General features: G+C 46.2%; 1 protein-coding gene and 1 pseudogene across 3 annotated transcripts in view; both read right to left on the bottom strand.

Annotated features, from left to right (window-relative positions):
- Positions 1 to 2,621: 2,621 nt before the first annotated feature.
- On the bottom strand, positions 2,622 to 4,419 carry LOC144612837 (disabled homolog 2 pseudogene; annotated as a pseudogene).
- A 1,728-nt stretch (positions 4,420 to 6,147) lies between these two features.
- SCN10A (sodium voltage-gated channel alpha subunit 10) overlaps positions 6,148 to 26,876 on the bottom strand; it is a 93,593-nt gene continuing 72,864 nt past the window's right edge. For all 3 annotated transcript variants that reach the window (XM_078432478.2, XM_078432479.2, XM_078432480.2), the window contains 8 exons: positions 26,431 to 26,604; positions 22,335 to 22,457; positions 20,480 to 20,764; positions 19,684 to 19,737; positions 18,681 to 18,818; positions 16,470 to 16,574; positions 11,170 to 11,440; positions 6,148 to 7,857 (listed from right to left, as the gene is read on the bottom strand). In XM_078432478.2, the coding sequence (XP_078288604.1) occupies positions 6,644 to 7,857; positions 11,170 to 11,440; positions 16,470 to 16,574; positions 18,681 to 18,818; positions 19,684 to 19,737; positions 20,480 to 20,764; positions 22,335 to 22,457; positions 26,431 to 26,604 (2,364 nt within the window). In that variant the 3' untranslated portion in view covers positions 6,148 to 6,643. The remainder of the gene's footprint in view (positions 7,858 to 11,169; positions 11,441 to 16,469; positions 16,575 to 18,680; positions 18,819 to 19,683; positions 19,738 to 20,479; positions 20,765 to 22,334; positions 22,458 to 26,430; positions 26,605 to 26,876) is intronic.

Here is a 26,876-nt window from a genome sequence, read left to right as displayed (position 1 = left end):
GACCTGAGCTGAAGTCGGGTGCTTAACTGACTGAGCCACCCAGGTACCCCTATGTCTAGTTATAATGACTATTTCTGTAAATGTTCCCTAAATACTTGGAAAAAACCATGAACTTTGCAGCTACTTGATTAATAGTTACATGGTATATCTTTTCCCTCTTTTTATTTTTATCTTTTTGATAATCTGAGGCTTTAGTTTTGTCTTTCTATAGACATTGTTTATTGGCATTTAAAAATTCTGTGTTACAATCTTTGCTGATTTTTTGGAGCACATAGTCCATTTACATTTAATACAACTGTTGATATATTTGTTTTCAAATATACTACATTACTCTGTCTTTTCTACTTGTTCCTCTTGTTCTATATTTCTCTTATATCTTCCTCCCTATCTTACTTTTTTGATTGTCTAATTATTTATTAGCTTATATCCCCGATCCTCGTTTGGAATATACTTTGTTTCTATTCTGCTAGTGGCAATCCTAGTAATTAACTCATGAATTCTTAACTTAGCAAAGTTTAATAATAATACAAACTTTTACTAGCCTGTCACTGTTGGAAATCTTGGGATCGCTTTATTTTTTGTTTTTTATTAAACCTCAGCCTGTGTTCAGCTCCAGGCTGAGGATGTGTCTTACTAATTTTACATCCCCAGTGCTTGGGAAAGTGACTTCACCTTTGTCTTAAGGCAAACGCTCTAGCACACCGAGGCTCTGCTTACATCTTCTCATCTGTGTTGGCTGGATGTTCTTGAATGTTCTTGGCTACGTATGTCTCTGTGTTACACAGTTTAATGGATTAAAAAGTCAAGGTAGTGTTTATAGTGGAGGCATATTTTAAGGTTTCAGATATTTATACAGTCAACACTGCTGTTCTGTTTCTTGTTTCCCTTCAGCTCTGATTTTCCATCTGCCCTGGACCTCTAAGATTCGCTTAACCTTGTAATTGGACCACCGGCTGAACTTTCAAGTAGATCTAGTGAAATTTTCAAGGACTAAGCTTGTGGGTTTTTTTTCAAAGAGAATTTAGAGTCTTTATTTATTTAAAGCCATAGATTCAGTTTAGCTTTAATCTAAACAGAAAGTGAAAGATATTTTACAAGTGGAAGAGATAGCAAGAAATAAAGCAACAGTTAATATGTCAAAGCTGGAACAAGAACAGAGGTCAAGGTGTTTGGATATTAGCAAAAAGGCCAAAATTTTTGTTCCTCTGGAGAGTCAGCATATCAAGTTCAGAAGTTAGGCAAAAGGGTTTCCAAAAGGATCCCTATATACATCAGGAGATGTGGGTTGAGAAGCCATAGAGGTTTGCGATGAACTGAAAGAATCTTTAGAGAAAGGGTTCTCAAATGTATTGTCAGCAGATTTGGTAACTGGCAGGGAATCCCGTCTGGGAACTGGCTTTGGTGGTTCATTGGTCTTTTTCAACAGTTGATTAGCATCAAAGTCATCATGGTCTGCATTCTCCTGTGGAATGCCAACTTTGCTCTTAAAATAACTGGAGAAGGCACTTGAGGTCCCGGAGGAAGTCTGCTCTCCCTTCCTTGCAGGCACAGCAGGTAGCTGCCGAAGTTGAAAGTCCTTAAACATTTCTTTCGCTTCTTTGACTTCTTTATCCCCAAGTGGGTCCAAGGCAGTGAGGGCATCACTGGAGGTGTCCTTTGGAGGGCCAGTTCTGGGAGGTGGTTGAGGAGGAGTGACCAGGACAGAGGAGAGCATAGGAGGGGACTGGGCAGACATAGTAGAAGTCAGAAAAATATTGCTCTGGAAAGGGTTCCCCAAAGGGCTTGTTGATGACCAAGTATTGGGTGCCACAGAGGCTGATGGGCCCCAAACAACAGGGCCTGGAGTTGGAGTTAAAGCTGCTAAGATGAAGGCTACTTCCAACTTGGAACACCTGGGCTTTTGGTAAAAACAACTGGCTGACAATCCTGAAGGCTGACCCCTCATCGTGGCTCCCGGTACCACTGACACGGACTGATTGAAGACTAAAGATGTTGGATTCCATGGTCCTGCCTGGGGCGGGGCGGGGGGGGGGGGGCTACCTGGTATACCACCTAAACCCGCAAGGGGTCCCACTGGGGTAGAAGCATTTGTTTTAAAGAGATCCAGAGGGTTGGTCTGTAGGGTTGCAGATTGTCCTGTAGGTGATGTCTGGCTGGGAAGTTCTGAGATGGGAGGGGTAAAGATGTCTGATGCAGGCAAGTCTTTTGCTGGAGACCTAGCAGTCCTTCTGCCTCGTCCTGGTTTGGTACTTTGTGGAAGTGGGATAATGGCTATAGGGTCATGTGGTGAGGACTGGACAGAGCTTTCCAAGTCCTGCTTTACGCCATTCGGTATGGACAGTCCTTTGGGAGGGCTTCCCACAAAAGGCTTCGGGGAGGATTTGCCATGGAAGCCGTTCTGTTCTCTTTCAGATACCCCATTTTGAGTTCTCACTGCTGGCTGTGTTTGTGTACTTGAAAAGGGCCACAGGCCTGCCTGAGCTTCCTGTTTGCCAGTCAGGTTAGAGATTTGGTCAAACTGCTGACCAAAGTAGTTAACATCCCCATTCAGGGGCCTGTTACTCAGTAGAGTAGACAAACTACTCAAATTCTCTTTCTTCTGATCTGAAGATTTGAGAGAATCAAACGAAGAGGGTGTCGATTGGTCTGGCTGTGCAAAAGGATTTGTCTGGCTGTGCAAAAGGATCGTCATGGAAAGGATCAGGATTAGGGGTGGGAAAGAAGTTGAGATTGGCAGAAAAGGCATTTTCAGGCAAGAAAGCTGCCTGAGGCTTTGGTCGAGGAAGAGAGCAGGAGGTAATGCCATTTGTTAAGAATGGATTTTCTCTTAAAGAATTCTCCTTGGTGTCGATTTCAGAGTTTAGATCCACTAACAGGGTATTTTTGTTTTCTGCTGGACTATTTAGGTCAGGAGGTGTAGACATGTCCCCAAACAAATCCATCTGGTCAACACCCAATTTTAGTTTGTTAGCTTGGTCATCAAGGGTCAGTAGGGTCTCACTCCTGTTCTCTAGTGCCTTGTTGGCTTCTTCCATCTTTTTCTTTTCTTCTTCCTTTTTCTTTACATTGTAGATAACTTGAAAGAGGTCTTTAAGATCAACAACTAATGGCTCAGCCTGTTGTCCTGTTTTTATGACAAAAAAACTGATGCTGGCCTTCTCCTCCACACACGTAACCAAACGCCTGGTTGTCTGTCACATCACGGGCAATGAAAGAAATTTTATTTACTGGGCGTTCATGCTCTATCACGCCAGTTGTTCTCATCAATTATTTTTATCCCAGAAAGGAAAATGTTGACCCAGATCCTTTGTTTGTGTTGTCCTTGAGACCAACCAGCTGCCGCCATTCCCTTTAGTTTCATCATGGAATCTTAGCTCATTTTATCCCCTCTTGCATCAGGCACATCATCAGTGCCAATCAGCCTGGCCTTGTATTTTACACCATCACCTTTGAATCTGGCCAAAGGATACTCATCTGTCTTTTCAGAGCCTTTTTTTTCCTTCTTCGATGGTGCTTTTGGTGCAGCCTGTTGGTCAGGCTGACCATTAGTTGTGCTCGTTTCTACTTCGTTAGACACGGCAAGAAGGCAGACAGCCACCTCCAGCACCAGCAGACGCTTAGTGACACCAGGCAATCCCCGAAGTCTCAGATGAACATAACCTGCTACAGATACCTATCTGTCCCTGAAGACAGTAGGTAAGACCTCTTCCTGAAGCCTCCCCACGTCCCCTCCAGTTCAGCTTAAAATAATCTGGGTAAAAGGGTTCGTTGGCCATCTTTGGAGCCTAATATTGTACTTTTCTGCAAGGTATTATTTCTTTCTCCCAAGGTCTAAAAAGCAAACCCCCCATTACAGGCTTTCCGAATGTCCAGTCTACCATTTGACAAGCAGTAGATGGAAGAAGTCTTGCTTCTAGACTCAGGTCCCCGGCCAGCTAGCGCCTCCGCGAAGCGAGCATGACTCCTGGGTGCGGAGCCTCCAGGCTGCCACGCAGCTGACACGGTGGGCCGCGCTTAAATAGCCGCCGGCCCAGGAACCTGGGGAGCCGTGCGGCCACTCCTGGCGAGATACGGTTCTAATCAGTAAGCTTCTGTTTTTAGTGAATAGATTTCTGAAAACTCTGTGCAATGCAAGCTGTGTCTATTGAATTACTTTTCCAGTGGTTCCCATAATAATTTGGGAAATGCATCTGTATAGAAAAAAGGTGGGGTGTGTTAGTTTGCTAGGGCTGCTGTAACAAAGTACCACAAACTAGGTGGCTTAAAATAACAGGCACGTATTCTCTCCCAGTTCTGGAGGCCAGAATATTGACGGGTCTATGCTGTCTCTGAAGGTTCTAGAGAAGAATCCTTCTTTGTCCTTTTCTAGTTTTTGGTGGTTTCCAGCAATACTTGGCATTCCTTGGCTTGCAGCCACATCACTCTAATTTCTGCCTCTGTCTTCACAAAGCTTCTGTGTGTGTGTGTGTGTGTGTGTGTGTGTGTGTTTTCACATGGCATTCTCTTCTCTGTGTGTCTATGTTCAAATTTCCCTCATGTTTTAGAGATATTCATCACTGGATTAGGGCCCACTTAAATCCACTATTACTGCATCTACAAAGACTCTATTTCCAAATAAGGTCACATTTGCAGGTACCATGGCTTAGAACTTCAACATATCTTTTTCAGGGGTCGGGGGGAACAACTCAAGTCACAACCTGGGGCAAAAAATGGATCAGGAATATCTTTGAGAATAATATCATCTACTTAATAAAACTAGTCTGATGATTGGGTACATTTCATTCTTCCACATAACATATAAAAACAAGCCATTCCCCAAGTTCTCTGTCCATCCAGCTGTCTTAGATGGTATTTAATTAAATTCATGGGATTTAGATGTTGGAGAAGTGGCACCATCAACATCTGTGCTCCCTGGTTCAGAGAAACCAGGGAGGAACAGCCATTTTGTTGAACTCATCCTTAAGATACCAATCACGCATCCAGAGAACATCTGATTTGTCCTGGGATAGCCCATGCCCTCAGTTATTCCATCATCACCATATTAACCTCCATCTGTGGGTGCTGACAAACCCCCAACAAGCATCTTGAAAGCCACTTTGGCCTCTGATGGGCCAACAGTGACAGAGAAAGGAGATCAAGGTTTCAGAAAATCTGTATCCATGAGGCATGTATGGCGGACTAGTCTCTAGGCTTTGTAATTGTATAAATGGGAAGTCTTAAGATGTGATTAAATATATATATCAGCAAATTTACCTGTTCCTTGTTATTGTGGCAGGAAATGTCCCAAGGGCTAATAGAAGATCATGGCTGTCATTAAGATCCTTTATACCCTATGTTGTCACATGAACTCTTTGCTCTCCTTCATCTTAAGACCCGCCACATTCTTTGGGCTGAATATTATCTTCTGACAACCCTTTCTTCACCCACTGCTTAAGTCCAATGGATTGTTTGGGGCTTAGTTCCCATTATCGCTTGTATTTAGAGCATGCCTGTCATAGAATAGTTACTTAATCACATTTGTAGGATGAATTTAAGAAAATATTGACCATACCTTTTATCTCTCAGTTCATCTTTTTCAAAATGTCCCTTTTCTTTTGATTATACTAATAATGGAAACTTGGCCCAAGGGAAATGTGAAAACTTTCCTTCTTAAGGTCTGCTTATGAGATGTGAAACTGGTTCTGGAATGTATCCAAAAGCTGCCTCTTTAGCCACACAGCAGGAAAGTCTGACCATTGGCAGCTTCAGGAGAGAGTGTTTTCCTCGTCTAAATTGGAACAGAGCGCGACTGAGTTCTACAACAGGAAATGCAAGGGCTATAGAGAGTGTCCATTTTGTCTCCTGCCTCCCACCAATATTACAAGAGGGGAAACTGAGGTTCAGAGGGGAAAGGGTGTGGTGCAGGTGGCATGGCAGTTGGTGGAGTACTTAGGATTAGAACAAACTTTCAGGACAGTGCTACTTCCTGCCCCATCCAGACTCAAGCTCAAACTGCGAAATAATATCAGGAAACCTGAAAGTGAAGAAGTGATTTATGACAAATGTCAGTATCATACAATTTTTTAAAATGATGCTTTAAGATATAACATTGGCCTTGATATACCTTTAAAAATATTAATTTTAATGGATATCTCAAAGGCCTTTCGTGACATAGACCACAGATGTTACCCTGGGCAGGAACAATTGTCTGGCAACTCTCAACATGCAGTCATGCAGAATCCTGAATAAGATTGCCAATCCCTATGTGGTGTTTCACAGAGGACTACCTTGGACCTTCAGCAACATCCTTGCCATAGATCTTTGGAAGTTCTGGTCCTGAGAAGTTTGTCACAGTAGATGTAAGCTCTGGTCACAATGAAAATAAGAGGACCAGGGACATTTTCTGGAAAGTAAGAGAATACATCATCTGACATTGAAATTCAAAAGGGTAGTCACAGTGGAGATGCTCTAGGCTTCTGACTCCTGTGGGCACATGACGGTTTCTGCAAAGGTGGGTGCCAATTGCGTTCTCTTCCCGGTTCTGACACTGACCGGTGGCATGCATCGATGAGGGGGTAGCTGGGTGCCACCTGTAGTGGGAAAGAGTTATCACAGAGCAGAAGGTCACATCAGAACTGGTTATGTCCATGCTAGAGTGTCCTCACTAGGGCCCAGGGGCAGTTGCTTTCTTACTGGTAGCTTCATCTTCATTCTGCATTGAGCTGGATGTGCTCAGGTTGACTTGATCACTAAGGCCTCTCGTGACACTGTCATAGGATGGTGGGAAAGATACAGCAGACACACTTTCAGATTTGTCTGGGAGGGCACAGTTTTCATTTGCCATGAATCCAGCAAAGGCTTCATCTGGGGGTGACACAGCCTCCTCCTCAGCCCTGGGCACACCTGGAGGGCTGGAGATTGTCTTGGAGCGGTGCAGCACATAGCTCCGATAGGCCTTTTGAATGACAGTAGCCGAAATGTCTTCTTGCTTCCACCGGAGGGTGGTTGCTATTGGTTCATAAGATGCTTTTGAAACATTAGTTGCCATAAACTTCTCTTCAATGTTTGCCTTCAGAGAATCCAACTCCCCAGATTCTCCCAGAACATTCTTAGTGAAGGCAAAAAGAATGTCCAAACAGTGGATCTTATCTCCAGGGACCAAGGGCAGGTCCATCTGGATTAATACATTCTGATTGGGTTTTGGGATTCGCAGGGGGCCAGAGAGGGTGTCTGCAAAGTCCGAGAGGGCAGAAAAGGTAATAAACTGAGTGGCTTCCGGGTCAAACTTCTCCCAGGTCTCATAAAACATGTCAAAGTCATCCTCACTCAGAGGTTCACTGCTCTCCTGTGTGGCCACATTGAAGTTCTCCAGAATCACTGCGATGTACATGTTGACCACGATGAGAAAGGAGATGATGATGTAGGTGGTGAAGAAGAGGATGCCCACGGCCGGGCTCCCACAGTTCCCCCGGGAGCCGTTGCTGTTGGGCAGATTGGGGTCGCAGTAGGGGGGCCCCGTGTTGAGGATGGGGCTGAGGAGGCCGTCCCAGCCGGCCGACGTGGTGATCTGGAAGAGGCACAGCATGCTGTTGGCGAAGGTCTGGAAGTTGAACATGTCGTCGATGCCGGCCTCCCACCTTACATGGGGGAAGCTGGCCATGCCGAAGATGGAGTAGATGAACATGACGAGGAAGAGCAGCAGCCCTATGTTGAAGAGGGCAGGCAGGGACATCATGAGGGCAAAGAGCAGCGTGCGGATCCCCTTGGCCGCTCGGATCAGCCTGAGGATGCGGCCGATTCGGGCCAGGCGGATGACTCGGAATAGCGTTGGGGAGAAGTAATTTTCGAGTGACGTCAGAATCGCAGAAAACACCAGGCCTTTAGAAGAGAGGAAAATGATCTAATTAGTACTTACAAGCATGAGCCTTGACAAAGCTGGCCGCAGTCACGCTCTCCCGTCTCTGCTCTGTGTGGACCTCCATGTGAGGATCTGTAATCAAGAACTCTGGGCCCTCTGAGCATCGCATGGTGATTGGCATAATGTAGGGGCTCCGTACATGCTCACTGCATAAATCGTTTGTCTCTGAAGTAAGTCCCATCCTTCCCACCATGTTCTTATCTTTCTTTCCTTCCATCTGGAATGTCTTCCTCTTAGTCAACCTCCATGGTCAAAGCCCTACCTTCTGCAGCCTAGCTGGAAGTGATGGCACCATATTCCACATACACACAGTCCTGGTCCATTTCTGTCTATGACACAGGTCCTACTCTTCCTTGAGAATTCAGCCTTGGGACATGCCTTTTCCTCCACCCTTGCCCTGTGCTCTGTGAAGGTCAGGGTCCCTTGTGACTCATTTCCCCATCTCCTACTGGGAAGATTGACTTAGTTCCTGGCACATGGTCCTGTGGATAATTGTACAGAGCCTGGTGTTAATTACAAGGGGGGCCTGAGGAGTCGGGCAACTTGCTGACAGCTAAAGCAGAATGGCTTTGAATGGCCAGCTGTCTACATAATGGCTTGTATTTGTTTCTTTCATTTCCAGCTGCGTTTGAACTGTATGTTAGGGCCTGCAGATAGGCTTGTTTAGGGTCAGTTACAGCCCTCCCACCCCCAACTATGAACAAAGTTGGAAAGATGAAGAATGTATATGTCTCCCTATATGATATCTAATTTGAAGATTTGACGGACACAGGGCCCACCAAAGATTAGGCGAGGCCTTTAGGTCAGACAGGATTTGAAACCTCTTAGGACAAATGATGAGGAGTGTGGTGGCCAGCTCTCTCTCTCTTTGCCAGGGTTCCCTTGACCTTCGTCTCCTACTTGCCTTTTTTCATATGAATACGGGTGGTCACAGTATTGTGTTGGAAGGAGGAAGGAAATGGGAAGAGATTCAAGAAGCAATTATAATATTATATTATAAAATCTTTATGAAAGCCCCTCTCTTAAAGTCAATTTAACTGGGATATTTTTCTACAGTGTGGGGTACATTATGTTTCTATATAATCTACTAAGATTCTGCCAGCCAACCAGTTTACATGTACTTCAAGGGATAATGAGTCTTCATACTTATAGCAATTAGGTACTCAATACATGTCTTGCTGGTGGGAAGGAAGAAAGGGAGAGAGGGAGGGCAGGGGGGTGAAGAGGTGGGTTCTTTCACTAGTTTTCTAGCTGCCTCTATGACTTATTTCTAACCAGTGGATGGTGTTGCTGTGTGGGTCATAGGAACTAGCAGTTAAGGTGTCCCCATCATAGATTGGAGTACTTTGAGTATATTTATTTCTATAGAATTGATATGGGAGCCCACATAAGCAAGCTCTTTTCTCTATTATAAAATCAAAATGGCCTTTAAAATCTCCCACTTTGGGAAAGCAAACAAACAAAACAAACCTCCCACAAAAACCACCAGCAGCAGGAAAACAAAGCGAAACACAAAAATAAACGTAAACTCACCAACAAATAAACACAACCCAGGGCTGTGTTTCAGCACCTGGGTGGGGAGATTGATTAAATGCTGCCAAGTTGTATTTAGATGCTGTTAGCTTTTGATGGTAAATCAATGGAAAATGAAATCCACAGCTATGCCCTGACATGAAAAGTAAGCAAGTTATGATATAACAGGTCAGGATATATTTATAATGCAAAGTAAAGCTGGCGCGTGGGATTTGGCCTTTGTAGAGCCAAACTTTGCCTAAACCACAAGAAGGCCAGGAACACTCTCTCAGTTATTGTTGGAAAGCAGCTAGTTCATTAGAAGAACATTAGCCTGGTCTGGGGCGCTTGGGTGGCTCAGTCGGTTAAGTGACTGACTTCGACTCAGGTCATGATCTCGCAGTTCGTAGGTTCCTTTGGCTCTGTGCTGACAGCTCAGAGCCTGGATCCTGCTTCAGATTCTGTGTCTCCTTCTCTCTCTGCCCCTCCCCCACTTGTGCTCTGTCTCTCAAAAATAAGTAAACATTAAAAAAAAAAAAAGAAGAAGAAGAACATTAGCCTGGACTAAATTCAGCTCTGCCCTTTACAAACTGTGACCTTGTATCACTTTCTTAATCTGTGAGGCTCAATTTTAAATTCCAAGATGAGGATAAGAACACTCCAGAGAGCTATTGTGAAGATCCAAGGAATGCATCCCAGTTCTCAGATGTCAGCAAGTACCCAGCTATGGTGGCTCCATTCCCCACTTTAGCTTCTGACTTTATTAATTTTCTCTGAACACTCATTGGTCCTCCAAAACTGGGCCTATCATTCAACACCCACACTAGGCCCTAAGAGCATTGATCTCTTGGCATTGACCCTTTGATTTTTCTATCACTCACATTCCCTAAGTGGACAGTTTTATAGATATTTAATTCTAGATCCTTGACTTAAGAATCTCCTTTGTACAGGCAGTTTCTACACTATAGAGTAGCACTGAATAAATGTTTCCTGATTTTTAAATTATTAGGGTTGGACAATCATTGTTTAAAATTTTTTTTTTTTACATTTATTTATTTTTGAGAGACAGAGAGAAACATAGCACAAGTGGGGGAAGGGCTGAGAGAGAGGGAGACACAGAATCCGAAGCAGGCTCCAGGCTCTGAGCCATCAGCACAGAGCCCGATGCGGGGCTCGAACTCACGAACTGTGAGATCATGACCTGAGCCAAAGTCAGACGCTCAACCGACTGAGCCACCAGACGTCCCTGGACAATCACTGTTTTATAAGAAATTTCATTTTGAAATAAAGGTCTCATATAACTTAAAAAAAAAAAATCTCCTTTGAACACTCTTAGTATTTCCCACTCTTCGGGCAACCACCTCCTTTTCCAGAAAGTATTTTATGACTCATCTCACATCACACCACCCATTCTTCACTTTGAAGGCCATCAAGATAAAGGAAACTCCATCATCTTATTTTCTCTGGAGAAGTGATTATCCCTAACATCCCCCAAAGCTCAGCCAATGGGCTATGCACACAGTAGGTGCCTAAAAACCCTTCATGACTGCATGGAGAAGGCCGATGGAAACTCTCCATTTCACCGAGAGGCCCAGAGGCATTTTAAACCTGCTGCTCTTGGAAAGCAGCAAATACTGGGCTCCTCTAATATGTAATAGGTATTGGACAAATTTGTTGGTTGCCCTCTTGGTTTTGAAAACAACAACCCAAACAACCCCAAGCAGAGGCTGGGCTTCCCCGCCAGCTGTGAGCCCACTTACTCCCAATGGAGAGGACCACGACAATGAAGTCAAACACATTCCAGCCATTGGTGAAGTAGTAATGCCGTAAGGCGAACACCTTCATGACACACTCTCCCGTGAAGACAGCCACAAAGAACTGGTTGACTTTGTTGAGGATTTTTGTCTTTTCTTCACTCTGGTCATCAGTCTCCACCATCATGGTGATCATATTGAGGCAGATGAGGACCATGATGATGATGTCAAAAGCTTGTCTGGTCACAACGTCAAAGACAAAGCCCTGGTACTTGTTCTGAGAAAACAAGAGATGGTATATCAGGGCCTTACTGGCCAACATACACAACGCATCTAGAGAGGCTGTGCTCTCCACAGATGGCTTTCTAAAGCCTGTCTCTCTTGTCTTGTTCACACTCCACATCCAGAGAGAAGCCAAGTCCTGTCCTTACTCCTTCCAGAATCTTATCCTTAGTTGATTCTACCTCAATGCCTCGATTCAAGTCCTTGTTATCTTTCTCACCCCTTTGAAGTCATCAGGCACTTTGTCCTTGCTGGTGCTCCATTTGCAAAGTCTTTCCCATCCCTTCTCTTGGCTGTCTAAATCCAAATAGTCTGGAGTGATCCATTTTTCTTAAGCCCCACTTCCTCCAGGGAGATCTCCCTAATCACATCATACCACATTGCTCATTTCCTCTTTCCTCCCACAGCCTTTGTAGTCAGTCTTGAGTTCTAGCATTTCATGTGTGCTTCTCTTCTCTGCTAGACAGTGAACTCTTTGAGGAAGGGGCCATGTCTCATTTAACATTGTGTTCCCACAGTGCCTGCATAGCATGAGTTCAAGAACTGCAAACTCAGAGCCCCTAGGTGGCACAATCAATCGAGCGTCCAACTCTTGATTTCAGCTCAGGTCATGATCTCAGGGTTTGTGGGGTCAAGCACTACATTGTGTTCCACACTATTAGTGCAGAGCTTGCTTGGGATTCTCTCTCCCTCCCTCTCTCTCTGCCCCTCCCTTGCTCATGCGTCACTCTCTCTCTCGCTCTCTCTCTCACAAAAACAAACAAAGAACTGCAAACTCAGTGGCTGCTATTCTCCCCCACCCCAGGTACCCCAGGTCAAAGGGACAGGCTTGGGGTCCTTCTCTTTTCCCATTGTATCTTTCGGAACTTTGCTCCTCCTGCAGCTTGCAAAACCCTTCCTCCTCTGAAGCTTGTGTCATTTATGTAGCCCACCTTTACCTCTTCTTCACTGCTGACACTTGCCAACCTCCTGGTCCTTTGGCTTCATTACTGAGGAGTGAGGCTTTTGGCCAGATATGGCCTCTCTTGGCTACTACCTCTTGGTTCCTTAGCTAAATCTCTAATAACCCAGCTGTTCCTAGCTTAAAGAAAAATCTTCCTGAACCTTACAACCTACCACCCTACTCCTCCCCTCCACTCTTACAGTAAATTCTTAAAGGCATGTTGTGCAATCACTGTTTCCCACTCACTCCAACATAACTTTTGTCCCCATCCCGCCACTGAGATGGTTCTCATTCAGATCACCGATGACCTCCATAATGTAAGTCCATGGACACCTGTTCAGCATTGCTTGCCACACATGCCACGTTGAAACTATCCTTTCTTGGTTTCCATCATGCCTTACTTTCCTGGTTCTTTTCTTGCCTTTCTGGCTGCTCTGTTTTGAGTCTTCTTTATGCAACCCATAGATGTTAGAGCACCTCAAGGCTCAGTCTAGGCAGGACTCTTCACCCTATTCTTTCTCTCTTAGCAATCTCTCCAGCCTGTGAATTAGTAAGTACCTGACATGAAATAGATCCTCAATAAATAGATGAATGAATGGATGACAGAACGGACAGCTCTGAATTACCCATACCTCAAATAAAATTAGAAGGCCAATCTATTGTGTATAATAGGCACTTACTGAATGTGTACTATGTTTGGGGCTCTGCATGAGTGGAGGCAGAGAGGACCCTGTCATGAGTCTCACCAGGGAGCTCACAGAAGCTGCAAAGCAGACAGAGAGGAGAAGGGCTGTGACAGAGGCTGGATCTTGTTTTCTGCTTCCTGGTGGGGAGGGGTTGCTACTCTGTGGGGTTGGAGTAGAGGATCAGACCCAAATGGGCCTGGATCTTGGCATAACTGCTGGTCCGTGTCTCTTCTGGAGTGGGAGGGGGATTGCAGAGCCACGAATAACTTCCATTTCATCACTGAAAATGGCAAGAAAAATAAAGGCCTAATTATGACCACACAACTTGTAATTGAACAGAGCAGGTGACAGCATTACTGAGATGTGGGCATTGAGTTCGCCCCAGATATTTGTATGCTGGAGAATGGAGTGGCTTGCTGCTCTTGGCTTAGCCTGTGGGCAGGGATCACTTCTCTGCAACCCTCAGTGCTCTCAGAGATGATGAAGTGGGTGACTGATGATGTGATATTCTAGAGCCTATTATTTTCCTATAAAGGGGAGTATGTGAAACCTGCTTTTAGTAATTTCTATAGCAGGGGATGTTACAGAATGAGATTTCCCAGTCTTGTGGAAGTCTTAGTCTTTGCTATGGATGAAGCATAAAATTTAGAACTTGAGCTTTGCCAGTAGTGTGGAGGTGTGTGTGTGTGTGTGTGTGCACGCGCATGCACACGCGTGCGTGTCCCAGGTTGACCCTGCTGTGAAATGGCACCCATGCACCTATGGGGCAGAACTACTGTGTCAATGCTCAGCTTTTATCTGACCAGTCAACATATTGGGACTACTAAGGGAAGAAGGTGAGCATTCCAGTGCTAATAGTCTAGTGAAAAGAGAGCTGGATCTGGGAAGGTGAGTCTTAGGTGGGAGTGGGAATTTCTCTTTTGGCTTGGGTCTGGCCTTTGAGGAGGGCAGATGATCAGGCTTGTCCCACTTGGTGGTGAATACCAAGATGTTGCCTGCCATATGGATGCCAGCCAGGAGGGAGGGCAGGGGAAGGCTTTGGGCCCTGGAGAGCAGCCATATGCAGTTGTTGCTTGGGCCCCTGCTCTGTTAGTTTCCCCTTTGGGACCTCTAAGACTTCAAAGTCTTAATTAAATGTTCAGGTCTTGCCTCAGCTACGATAAGGGGAACAAAGGGAAAATTATGTTGGCTGTGCTTGGAACAGAGTATTAAGGAGAGAGCCGTGTTCTTCCACTAAAGCTAGGACAGTGTTGATAGTTAATTAGTAATACACCCCCTTCCCATCCAAAGGGATGATGAATCTCAGAAATACAGCTGGGCTGTGATGTCTCACTTTCCTTATCCATGTGAGGGCTTCCCTGAGTGCCAACCTTGGAGGGTCTTGGTTATGGCTTAAGCGGGAGAAATGGTGATTTCATTGTAAGTCTTCCTGCCCAACCATTGTCTTCCACTCTTATTGTAGTGCCTGGAATTTCAACATTATGTTCCTGCTTTTGTATTAAGATAGTGTCCTCTCCAGGGCCCTTTTCTGAAATTCAGTTAATCCTATCTCAGGGAAATTGTCCTCCTTGACAGGAGGAAGGTATGGTGGCCTGTGGGGTTGGTTGATAAAAGGGGAGAAGCTGAGATGTTATGGAGAGATTGAGCAATGTATAGGGCAAGGTACCAACATGATTCGCCAAGGGATGTCCCTAGCACAGACTCCTTAGTGTCTAGTTCAACTGTGGACTCAGCATTGGTCTAGCCACCAGTGATGGCCAGCAGGGACTCAGCTGCTTTATTGTCTGTAAGTCTCAGGATCCTTCTCCCCTGACTTGATGCTGATTGGCTGGGCTCAGTCATTTACCTACATCTTTTAATTCTGAGCCCCTTCCTGCCCATTAACCTGGCCGACAGAGGGATACTCCCTGAGCCTTAAGGACTTTCCCTTAGGTTCATTCCACCCCAGTTATCTTGATCCTTATGGGGATTTGGAAGGAAATCTCTGCCTCTACAGAGGTCTGAACATCCTATCACCCCTCGTTGTAACACTTCTTTTTATTATTTATTTTATTTGAGAGAGAGCATGAGTGGGGGAGAGGGGCAGGAGAGAGAGAATCTCAAGCAGGCTCTATGCTCAGTGTCGAGCCTGACATGGGGCTCAATTCCACAACCCTGGGATCATGACCTGAGCCAAAATCAAAAGTCAGATGTTCAACCAACTCAGCCACCCAGACACCTCCATTATAACACTTCTTGTTAGAATTGAGCATAGTGATACATTTGTGACCACTGTTTCCAAGTAAAATACATCCAAAAACCATTTTTTTTCCTCCTGTAAATGTTTTCAAGGCTGTGTGCTCATGAAGTTTTTAGTCACTTATGCAAACCCCATGCCTTGATTTAGAAATCCTAATGCCATGGCCAACAGAATGTATGTCTCTCTAATTCTAGGGAAAGGTCCACTCCTTTGTTGCAGGTTCTTAGGTTTTGCCCTGGTGGGGGGAAAGGCTAATGGCATTGTGCCCTATGCAGCACCTGTAGTTTTCTTCACAAATACCACATCTTAACCACAGAAAGGTTATGTAAAGGGACAAGATGCCAATTCCATTCACTGGAGTGGATGGCTCAGAAATTCTTGGAAGAAGTTCAGTTGTACATTTCCAGCATAGCAATACTCCCACTCCCAAACCTGTTCATCCAGTCTCAACAGAGGCCAACTAGAGGTTTGACATTTTCCATCTTCTGGTGGAGGACTGAGAAGAACTTAGGTGATAACACGCATGGTTTGGGTGTTGCATTTAATGGAGAAATAAAATGGCATGTCTCTTAGGGTCTTTGTGAATAAAGAATAAAAGTGGAGTATGGCTCTAAGTTTTGGTTAGTCTAAACACAACTTTTTATTCCTATTGTGCCACTTGACCATGACCATCACTGGGGCCAGGATCCCGGGGGGTTGGGTTTTGGCCATTTCCTCTCTGTCTACTATAGGGGTGGGGTGGAATGTAGGGTGAGGCTGGAGGTTTATGTATGGAGGCTAGATCATGATGCACAACCACACAAACCCTTCATCTCAGGGCTCTAACCACCTCTACTATCGTTTAGCCTAACCTGTTCCCAATCTTGTGATTGAACCCTAAACTGGTTGAGGAACTCAGTACTTCCTTAAACAGGTCAATTTGGAGTAACTGTAGGAGATATATTCACTCCAGAATACCACAGTTGCTTCTTTCAGTCTCCTCATTCCTTGGGTCTTGGAACTCTCGTTACCTTGTCCCCAAACACAACCCAGATTTACTGCTTCACAGAGAGCACTGGTCAACCCCTACGCAGCACAGGCACAGGCACAGGTACAGGCACAGGCTGTCACCTGGATTTCCAGACATACTCTTCTGGATGGAAGCTCTGGGGCTTACCAGGGGCCGAGGGATGGGCTTCTGGGGCTTCTTGGAGCCCAGCTTCTTCATGGCATTATAGTACTTCTTTTGCTCCTCTGTCATGAAGATGTCCTGGCCCCCTAAGTATGAGAGGGGATAGCACACACCACTATTATTAAAGCAATGGAAATTTCCAGGGATACCAAAATCAGAGCAGGCTGGAGAAGAAGTACATCTCCTCCTACTCCCTTCTCTGTAGAAAGACATGTCAAGGCCAGAGTCAAGCAGCGTCCTGTCCGGGTGCCACAAACAGTGACAGAGTGGATAGGACTGAGCCCCAGCTCTGACTCCCTGCCTGGGACTATGGAACAAAGCCTGTTTCTCTTCTTCAAGAACCCAGAGGTGTTTCCTCAACAGAGTAGGGGGCATTTGAGAGTAGAACCCCAGGAGAAGGTAAATATCATTTTAAATCTGAGCCTTAAATCTAGCCTGCTCATTACAGTCAAATCCACTAGGCTTCTAGAATCACAGTTCCTGCCAGGGGCAAGAGCTTCCTTCAGGGCCTTCTGGAACAAAGACCCTGAGACCCAGCCGCTTAACCCCTTTCTGAAGAGGAGCTGAGGACTATTACTGACTTATCCAAGAATTCCTTGGAGAATTCTTGATTGGTTCTCTTAAGGCCCCGCCACGTGTGTTGCCCTCTGCGGTTACAGTTAAATTCCACTGTTGGAAATGCCTTCCTCCCTTAGTTTTGGGTTTTCTTTAAGGACCCTCTAGACCTCCTTCATTCAACCCCTCACCTTTCACTTCCTGACATAATTTGAAATCTTCCCATCTCCATAGCATGTTCGTGTAAATTAGTCACTGCAAATGTGGGGATGCGGGCTGAGATCTGTGGAGATCTATGGGATTTCAGAAAATTTGTGGGCACAGAGGGCTTCTGGGGAGAAATATCTTGGTGGGGCTGGAGGCAGGGTCAGGAGGTTGGGAGCACTTGGTGGGGACACACTGAAAATTTGGAGCAAGGAGTCAGCAAACACAGTTTCTCCCCCAATTTGATCACTGGCTTTTCTCATTCTATCACCTAACGTGGCCAGCTCCCTGTCAAGGCCTCAGTTTCCTCATCTGTAAAATGAGAGAAGGGATTGCTTGAATGGTCTCAAAACCCTCTAGGGTGCTGATGACACTGGTCAGCCTTCACAGCTATCTTGCTGAGCCCCTCTGGGACAGAGAAGGGCCCCACTTCTTATCCCCAGAACTCTGGTTGAGGATTTTCTGCAGGTGGGATGCCTGCACCATTAGACATTTATTCTAAATTACAATAATAATACAGTAGCTCAGCCCTAAACTAGGTGCTTCTTGTACAGAGTTTTATTTACCTCTTACCAGAATCCTTGTGTAGGTAATATTAACTCCATTGAATGGATGAAGAACCTGAGGCTCAGAGAAGTTTTTAATATTGCCAGGGTCAGCCATATAGTGATAGTTGAGCAGGGAATGCAAGCCTAGGTTTGTGTCATGTCACAACCAATTCTGGGCTCTCAATGCTGTGCTATGTGATTTATCCATGACCCTTTTTTTCTCTGGATCTTGGCTTACATAAGTCTAAAGTTCTGCTCTATACACCTCAAAGGAATGGAGGGGATTAAATGAAAGGATTAATGGAGGGTAACAAGAAAGCATTTTATACCTTTAATGCCCTCATATTGTAATGGAAACATGAAAGGTTATCTGGGATTGGATTCCTATTCATCAGAGTCAGCATCCATGGAGGTGAGGGTCTTCCTACCCTTCCCAAGGAGGTTGGGATTCTGCCAACATTGGAGCTCTGGCCCTTCCTGAGGCCTCCTGGATTCAGTGCTCTGGGGGGTCATAGCCCCAGACAGAGGCCGCAAGTGCTGGGGCCATTTCTTTCCCTGTTGATATTTCCCTACGGTCACCTGGGACATATCCAATGCACCTGGTTTTAGCTGGGAAGACCTTGGCATTCTGGGAGACAGGTTGGGGACTCAGGCAGGAACAGGGTCATTGCTGACACAGAGAAATGTAACTCTTCTAGCAGCAGCCCCAGGACATCAGCAGGGGTGAGGGCTGTGCTCAGGGTGCAAAGGTGGGAGTTGGTATTAAAGGTCAAAATTGGGCTCCCGGTCAGGCATGAGGGCTGTGAGTAGTGTTGATTTTGGTCATGAGGCCAGGGGACAAGGAGTGGAAGATTCACCACCACCGCAAAAACACCTGAGCCCCACTTATCTTTTTTTTCTGTTGATTGAAGTTGTCAATTATGACCCCAACGAAGAGATTGAGTGTGAAGAAGCCACCGAAAATGATGAAGATGACGAAGTACAAGTACATGTACACATTGTCCTCCCACTTGGGCTGCAAGTTCACCTGTGAACAGACAAAGTGAGGCATGGAGAGCAAGTGGGTGTATGTTTGTGCTCATCCCTGAGACAAGGACACGGATGTGGGTGGTTTATTTGGGAGGTGATCCCAGGAAGCAGGAATGAGGGAGGGGGAGGTTAAGCAGGAGAAAAGTTGATGAAGGGGGTGTTGTTAAGCAGGCCAGCACTGGGGGACAACAGGCACTTTATCCTGTTGGGGTTCTCCAATAAACTGTGTGGAACACACCTCAGAATTGTACCTCTAAGACACAGGGAAACTGGAACACTTCTCTACAGACTCCCAAAACTTATCTGTGAGGCAGCCCCTTTGGACATTCAAACCCCGCCCTTGGGGGAGGGGTTGCCGAGCGAGCCGTAAGGCACTGAAGAAAGTCAAGTCTCAGATGAGAATCAGAAATGTAGCACGTTGGTGGACTCAAGAGGCAGGCTGAGGGGATCTGGGGCAGGGCATCGGCACTGTCTGCCACAGCAGCAAAGCATCTTGCCCCAGCAGCACCCATCTCCTCCACCTGGCTGATGTGACAGTACCCTTGTCCTAGCCACCACGCTGTTCCTGCCTCTGCCCAAGAGTGCCCTCGTACACCGTTCTGGAGTGGTTATCTGATACTTTCCTCAATGGTGAGCAGAAAAGCTTCGAAAGCCTGGGTAGTGTGCCTGGTAGGGGAACAGGTGCGGTTGGCTTAAACACTCAGTAGAGGGCCAGCTGGACACTGCTCCAGGGAGGGACAGGGCCAGGCTGTTGGGGGACTGCCTCTTCTGGTACCAAGGCCACCCTCAGTCCATTTCAAATAGACTGATGTGAGTGGGATGCACGGAGGGGCAGGCAGTCGTCATAGCAGGCTGAGACTCACATCTCGGGAATCAACAGCTGCATACATGATGTCCATCCAGCCTTTAAAGGTTGCCTGGAAACAAGGAGCAGAGGCCACTCAGTGTCTGCCTATCGTCTACACTGAACTCTGTTTTGATTCACTGATTTGTCTGTTTTTCTCATAAAGCATGGGACCCCTGGAACCAATCCTCCATGTGTGCCAGGGCTAAGCACAGTGCCCGGCACACCACAGCTACCCAGGGATTATTTGTTGAACAAATGCATGAACAAATAGTGGGATGCATGAAGGTGTGGGTAACTGCGTGACAAATATATAAGCAATTGCATCAACCCCTGACTGAATGGAGGACTGAGTGAACAAGATGTAGGCAAGGTATGAATGCATGAGTGAATGGAAGTGTAAATGTGTTTGCCTGTCATCACCACCAGCACTTTCTATCCTTACAATAGACTGGAGTATTACCATCTAGGAGAGGATATGCAGTAGAAGACTGAACAGGGGGCTGTATCATGTCTATTTTGTATAAGTAGTGAATTCTAAGTCATCACCTGATACAATCCCATTGAAGGTTCATCCCTCCATTCTATTCTACCATCCCACACTTGTCTAATTGCACCACTGTGCACCACTGTGACATTGAATCAATTGGTGAGGCTCTTTGGCCTCATGCTAGTCCATAGGAATGGGGAGTGACTTCAGCTCACACTGAGTGCTACCCCTTGCAAAGTCTCTACATAGCATTTTGTGGAAGACCCCAGACCTTCCACATTATCAAGCAGCCAAAGGAAGAAACATGGTTGATCTCAGGACTCACCACCTGCAGAAGGGCGAGGTAACCCATTGCAACATTATCGAAGTTGACCTTCATGTTGACCCAGAAGAAGCTGCCAGTGTGGTTCTGATCTTTACAGTCAGACATGTTATTCACGATAGATAAAGGCACAAGAGAAAGGTTTTCATTGGTTTTGTTGACGCACCGCCCAAACTTCCCAGCAAAGAAGTTCACGCCCATGATGCTGAAGATGAGCCAGAAGATGAGGCAGACGAGGAGGACGTTCATGATGGAGGGGATGGCGCCCACCAGGGCATCTACCACCACCTGGGGGGGAATGTAAAAGGATATGGAACCCTTCTTGCTGGATCCTACTTCTGTCTACACTCACTCAGCCTGCTTCAAGACCAGAGGCTTTTGGGAGCAGAAAGAGAAGTGGGTTAATTAGGGCAATAATTCAGACTCAGAAGACTGAGAGACTCTTGGTAGCTGAAGATGGACTTAGATCTTCTCCCTAAACTTCATTCCAAGCAGGTTTTAGGATCTTTCTCCAGGACTGAGAAGACAGGTGAACTTACAAGTACACGCATGTTCATATAAGGGTGTGAGTGTGTGTGTTGTACTTGCACATACAGACTTCTAGGACCTTGCTTTATTCTTAAATGCAATTTTAAAGGAGCTTTAACAAATACAGTTTAAGGTGTGCTTCGGTCAAGAATCACTGAAAACCATATTCACGAACTTGCTTATTTGTAAAGCAGCAACCTTGAGGTAACATAAACTTCAGGGACACCTGGGTGGCTCAGTCGGTAAAGCGTCCGACTTCAGCTCAGGCCATGATCTCCTGGTTCATGGGTTTGAGCCCCACGTCGGGCTCTGTGCTGACAGCTCAGAGCTTGGAGCCTTCTTTGGATTCTGTGTCTCCCTCTCTCTCTGCCCCTCCCCCACTTGTGCTCACTCTCTCTCTCAAAAATACATAAACATAAAATAGAATAGAATAGAATAAAATAAAATAAAATAAAATAAAATAAAATAAAATAAAATAAATTTCAAACTATTTCAATCATAAGCTAGTGTTTCTGAAGGTGCAAATGAATTTTTAAAGTCTACTTTTTTTTTAAACAGAAGATTCCATGCTAAAAAATGTAGAAGAAATGATTTTAAAAAAATAAAGTCTACTTTTGTTTTTGAAGACAGAATGTCTTCTTTGAGTCAGTGTTGGAAGAAAGCAAAACCTCACTTTCAGTACCTGGAGACTTTTGTAATTATGAGGAAGAGGAGGAGGACAAATTAAGGTCCCTTGTACCTCCCCGTAATTCAAGGGTCTGGCTTATGAGTATTCCATTGTGAGGAAGACAGGGCAAGGTGGAGGTGACAGCAATAGGTGAAGAAAGGAATGGATGAAAGGGAAGAATCCATAGGACCCCATGGCTGCACTGGGTGGGACAGGATGCTTTCTGGTGGGTGGTGGCCATGGTGCTGAACTGATGGTGCCACCACATTTAAATGGAGTGTCAGAGGGAAGGCTCATTTGCCTTGGAAAGATGAAGAGTTTGGAGTGCTCCAAAATTTTGGCAATAAGGACAAGAGGCAGGATGGAGAGATGGGAGGCAAACGATGTTGAGGCAGGATCACTTCACTAAGAGCAGGAAGGGGTCAGTCTGAGTGCTGCTCGATGTGATATTTGAGGTGGGAAGGAAAGAGAGCTCATAAAGGGATGTGAAGGAGAACCAGAGCATTAGGACATGGCAGTGCCACCAAAGTCCTGGCAGGAGGTGAGGACCCAGAGTCCACCTGTGGGGGTGGGCCCAGAGTTGGGTCAGGGGCATGGAGGGCATGGTGGGGACAAGGGGGTACTAAACGCTGCAGACCAGAGCACTTTGGAGGTAGATCTTACCCGCATGCCTTCAAATCGAGACAGAGCCCGCAGGGGCCGCAGGGCACGGAGGGTTCGAAGGGCTTTGATGGATGCCACATCAGAATACTGCAGGATCTTCGCTATAAGACTTGCCAGGGAGATCTGAGTGCAGGCAGAGAGCAAAAGTATTACTCTAGGTTCTAGAAGGTCCTGGTAAAAGGAGACAGGAAATCCCTGTCTCTGTCCAAGTCATCATCCTGACTTCCATCTTATTCCGAACTCCAGTGAAAGGTCTAGAGAGAATTCAATCTCTTCCCCTTTATTAAAGATTTCATTCATCACTTCTCTGAACTTCTGAGAAAGAAAAACAGTCTTGCACACCATGACCCTATGGTGTGTAGGTGGTCAAGCTCCCTGTATATTACCTTCCCTTTCCCTTGAGGCACCAGCCAGGCTCCAATAGCCTTGAAACTCAACTTTCAGAGACTTGGAGAGATGACATCCCTTCATGCGGGCTATGCTGAAAGTCTGTTTTGAAGAATACAAAGTGAGCCCCGGCTGTATTTTCTCAGAAAAGTAGAGTGGAAAGAGTCCTGCTCTGGGTGGGGTCTAATTCCCTCTCATCCCCTGATTCTTTTTGTGGCCTTGGGTCAGTGCCTTGCCAGTCCAGGTCATACCTTCACCCTGTGTAAAATTAGAGTCCGAGTAAGAGTGTGGCATGGTCCATGAAATCCAGGTTTGACAGAGGGCTGAGATATAATGACTGGGTTGTGACTCCCTATTGGTCTGCCAGCTTTTCACTTTTTTTTAAGTGTTGACCAAGGGCTACAAAGGACACAAATTGATGTGGACAAATGGTCACACCTTGTAGAAACTTTGAAGTTGCCAGGGTGGTACCGTATGCATAGGCTTGAGCTTGCCAGAGACTGTGACCCAATCTTGGAAGACCCCAACTGCACTATGATTGGTGGGCTGAATTCAGGCTTGGCTTATCTTGGAAGCTAGGTGGGGATGTACACCAGACCTTCAGAAAGGAAGGGGTTTACATATGAATTACATAGAGCCTCAAGCAATGTCTATTCTCGAAATAAGTAGCTTATTCCACCAGCACAGAAAGCTGGAATGGAAAGAACCCCCTTTCTTCTTCCATGCAAGGCTCCAAACACCAGCAGATGGCACCCAGCTGTCTGGCTGACAAAGGGTAGGGAGTTTCATGCTGGGCCCTATTCAGTTTTTTTTCTCAGCCCCCTGGGAGGGCTGCCTCACGTGCAAAATCTATAGTTGGAGATTCAAGATCTGGGGTCACTCTATCCAAGCCCACCACCACTCCCACTGCTCAGGCCACTAGCCTCCCAACTGGTCTCTAGGATTGTGTCCATTCCATCCATTCTCCACTGTAAATTTTATTATAATCGTGTGTGTCTCTTACTCCCAACATTTACTGGTACTTTATCACCCTCGGGTTAGGTTCCAGACTCCATAGCTGCAGACTCCTTTTTCAGTCATGTTTCACCTATATATTCTACCCAAATAAGATTGTTCCTTAAATGTGCCTGTGTCTGTGCCTTTGCTCAGTCACCCTTTAATTAAGATTGCACCCCCCCAGTCCTCTTTGCACCTCAATGCTCCTGTTCATTTTAAGCCCTACGTCTAATGTCACTTCCTACATGAAGCCTTCCCAACTACCCCACCCCCACAGGCTCATGTCTCTCTGTCCCAAAGACACTAATTATTTCCAGCAGTGCTCACCTCCTCACCTCTCCCCCCTGCCCCATAATAGGTTTATTTCTCTCTGTGTGTCTTATCTGCTGGAAGATTATAGCCTAAACTCCTGGAGATAGGGAGTTCTTATTTCTTGGCCTCTGTCTCTCCCAGAGCACTTCATAAGACAATACTATATTCAGTAGTCATAAATAAACATTTGATAAATTGAAGAAGAGATAGAAACATGTTGGGATGGATGAGAGGAAGGAGAGAAAGAAGGAAGATGGATGGAAGATGGAAGGATGTTTGGATATGACGAATGAATTAAAGGATCAAAGATTGGGGGCGCCTGGGTGGCTCAGTCGGTTAAGAGTCCAACTTCGGCTCAGGTCATGATCTCACAGTCCGTGAGTTCGAGCCCCGCGTCGGGCTCTGTGCTGACGGCTCAGAGCCTGGAGCCTGCTTTGGATTCTGTGTCTCCCTCTCTCTCTGACCCTCCCCCATTCATGCTCTGTCTCTCTGTCTCAAAAATAAATAAACATTAAAAAAAATTAAAAAAAAAAAGGATCAAAGATGGATAGAATAGATAGTTGAAGGGAAGGATGGAAGAAAGAAGAAAGGATAAAATATGGAAGTATAGAATAGTGGGTGGATGAGATAGATGAAAGGGAGAAGAGTGGATGGCTAGGTAAATTGATGGATGAATGGGAAGAGAGAGTTGGATAGAATAAATCAATGAAAGAGATTGGAGAATGGCTAGATGGTTGAACAGTCAGATAGAAAAGTGAATCAAAAGGTAGAAAGATAGAAGGATTAAGGGCCAGTTGATAAATGAAAGAAAGGTTAGGATGAATGCATGGGCAGAAGAGAAGAAAGAAAGAAGTATGAGAATAGATGGAAAGAGGGAGAGGACTGACAGAGAAGATAAATGGAAGAAATAAAGGTGAATGGGTGTTTGGAAGAATGGAAAAAGGAAGAGCAAATGGCTGGATAGATGGAAGGAGGGATGTATGGAAGGAAGGATGGATGGTCATAAGGAAGAATTAGGAAGAGGATGGATGGAATGAGTGGGTGACCATTGAAGGTGGTGGGGGCTTAAACTAGTGTAGGTCAGAGCGACTGTGCCCCTAACAGAGGTGGGAAGCCAGAATAAAACACTTTTCCTTCACTTACGAGTAATAATTTTATATGCACAAAGCTATCACCCATGACTCGGATTTCAGGCCTCCTAGCTAATCCCTGCAGTGCTGTGTCTTGCTGCTTCCAGTACGCTGGTATCAGGAAAAGACGAGAATTGAGTGCACAGACCTGCTGTGGGGGACCTGCCAGCACAGGAGGCTGGACGGAATGTTCTGTACTGGACCCCATCCAGCTTCAGGAGGCAAGCACCAAATACAGACACAGTTCCTGACACCTCTGATGTGCAGCCCTTGGTGCTGGTGGCTGCTGGAGTGTGGGAGGCAGAGACATACACAGCACGTGCCTCCCCCCGCCTGCGGGGACCCGTAGCTGTGCTGCAGTGAGCAGGCAACTCAGGCAGCCATCCTGCAAAGCCGAGAGGGCAAGGGCCTGGACAGAGTTGGAGGACTGTGGTGGTTAGGACGAGGGACAGACCACTCCTGGCTCTTGGGGGCTAAGAAGGCTCTTAGGGGATTTCACTGAAGACGGTCTCTTCACAGCTGTGAGGAGACATAAGTCTATCAGATGGGAGGCACTTGGTAACCCCTCTGATGCAGGGATTGGTGGCCAAAGGTTAGTATGAATCTGAACACATGAGCTTCCTGCTCAGCGCCTCTCCAAAGGGACCCTTTGTCTCTTTTAGCGCCAATGGGGAGAAGCCGGTGGGACAAGCACGGTGATTCTCGGTCTGGCTGTGCACACATTGGACACGTCCAGGAGCTTTGATAAGACACCGATGCCTGGACTCCACCCAGGACCAGAGAGATCGGAATCTCTGGGAGTAGTGGCATTTGTTCATTGTATTTTTAAGAGTTCCCCGGGCGATTCTAAAGTATAGCCAGGGCTGAGGACCACTGAGTCAGCAGGTGGGAAGATTCCCTGTGCTGTGCAGTCCTCGGCTCCCCTAGGTCCAAAAGTCCTGTCAAGGGATGCAAGGGCATAAGACCCTTGAGAGCCACATGTGTCCTCTTGCTTTAGACATAGAAGACAGAGGGCAGCAAGTGGTCTTTCTGGATGGAGACCTAGGAACTGACGACTCACCTGAGCACCACCACTGTGCCAGAATCATCTACTGCCTGATCTAACCATTCACAGGTGTGCAGGGTTATTCTCAGATGCCTTGCTAAGTGCTCGAGACTTTTCTTTGGAGTGGCCCGTGAAGCAAGGCCTCAAGCTTTCTTTGTGTTAGCTGCAGCCATCCGTCGTCACAAGTCGGGGCCCCGGTCCCCACATGTGCCAATGAGCCACTCACGTTCACAATGAGGAAGTCCAGCCAGCACCAGGCGTTGGTGAAGTACTTCTTGAAGCCGTAGGCCACCCACTTGAGCAGCATTTCGAACACAAAGATAAATGTGAACACCCTGTCAGTATATTCCAGCAAGGCCTTCACCGTGGGCTTCTGGTCAAGGTAATAGTCTTCAAAGGCCTGGAAGGAAGAATGAAAGGGGGCAGAATGGCAGGCTTCCTGGACCCACGGCACTGGAGCCCAGTGACAGGGAAGGACCCAGCCAGCCCTGCCCTCAGCCCCTAGGAGGGCTTTGGGAACCGGCTTGCCCATATTGTTTTGTTTTCTCTGCTTGGCGTGGGTGCGGGGGGTTTGGTGCCATAAGGGGAGGAGGCACTGTGACAGATAAACCAGGAGCCCCTAGAACCGACGGGGCACACAGCCTGGCTTAGTCTTTGCAGGGATGCTGAGAG

Source organism: Panthera onca, chromosome C2, assembly GCF_046562875.1.
Source record: "Panthera onca isolate mPanOnc1 chromosome C2, mPanOnc1 haplotype 2, whole genome shotgun sequence".
Taxonomy (NCBI): Eukaryota; Metazoa; Chordata; class Mammalia; order Carnivora; family Felidae; genus Panthera; species Panthera onca.
This window is presented reverse-complemented; position numbering and strand designations above follow the sequence as displayed.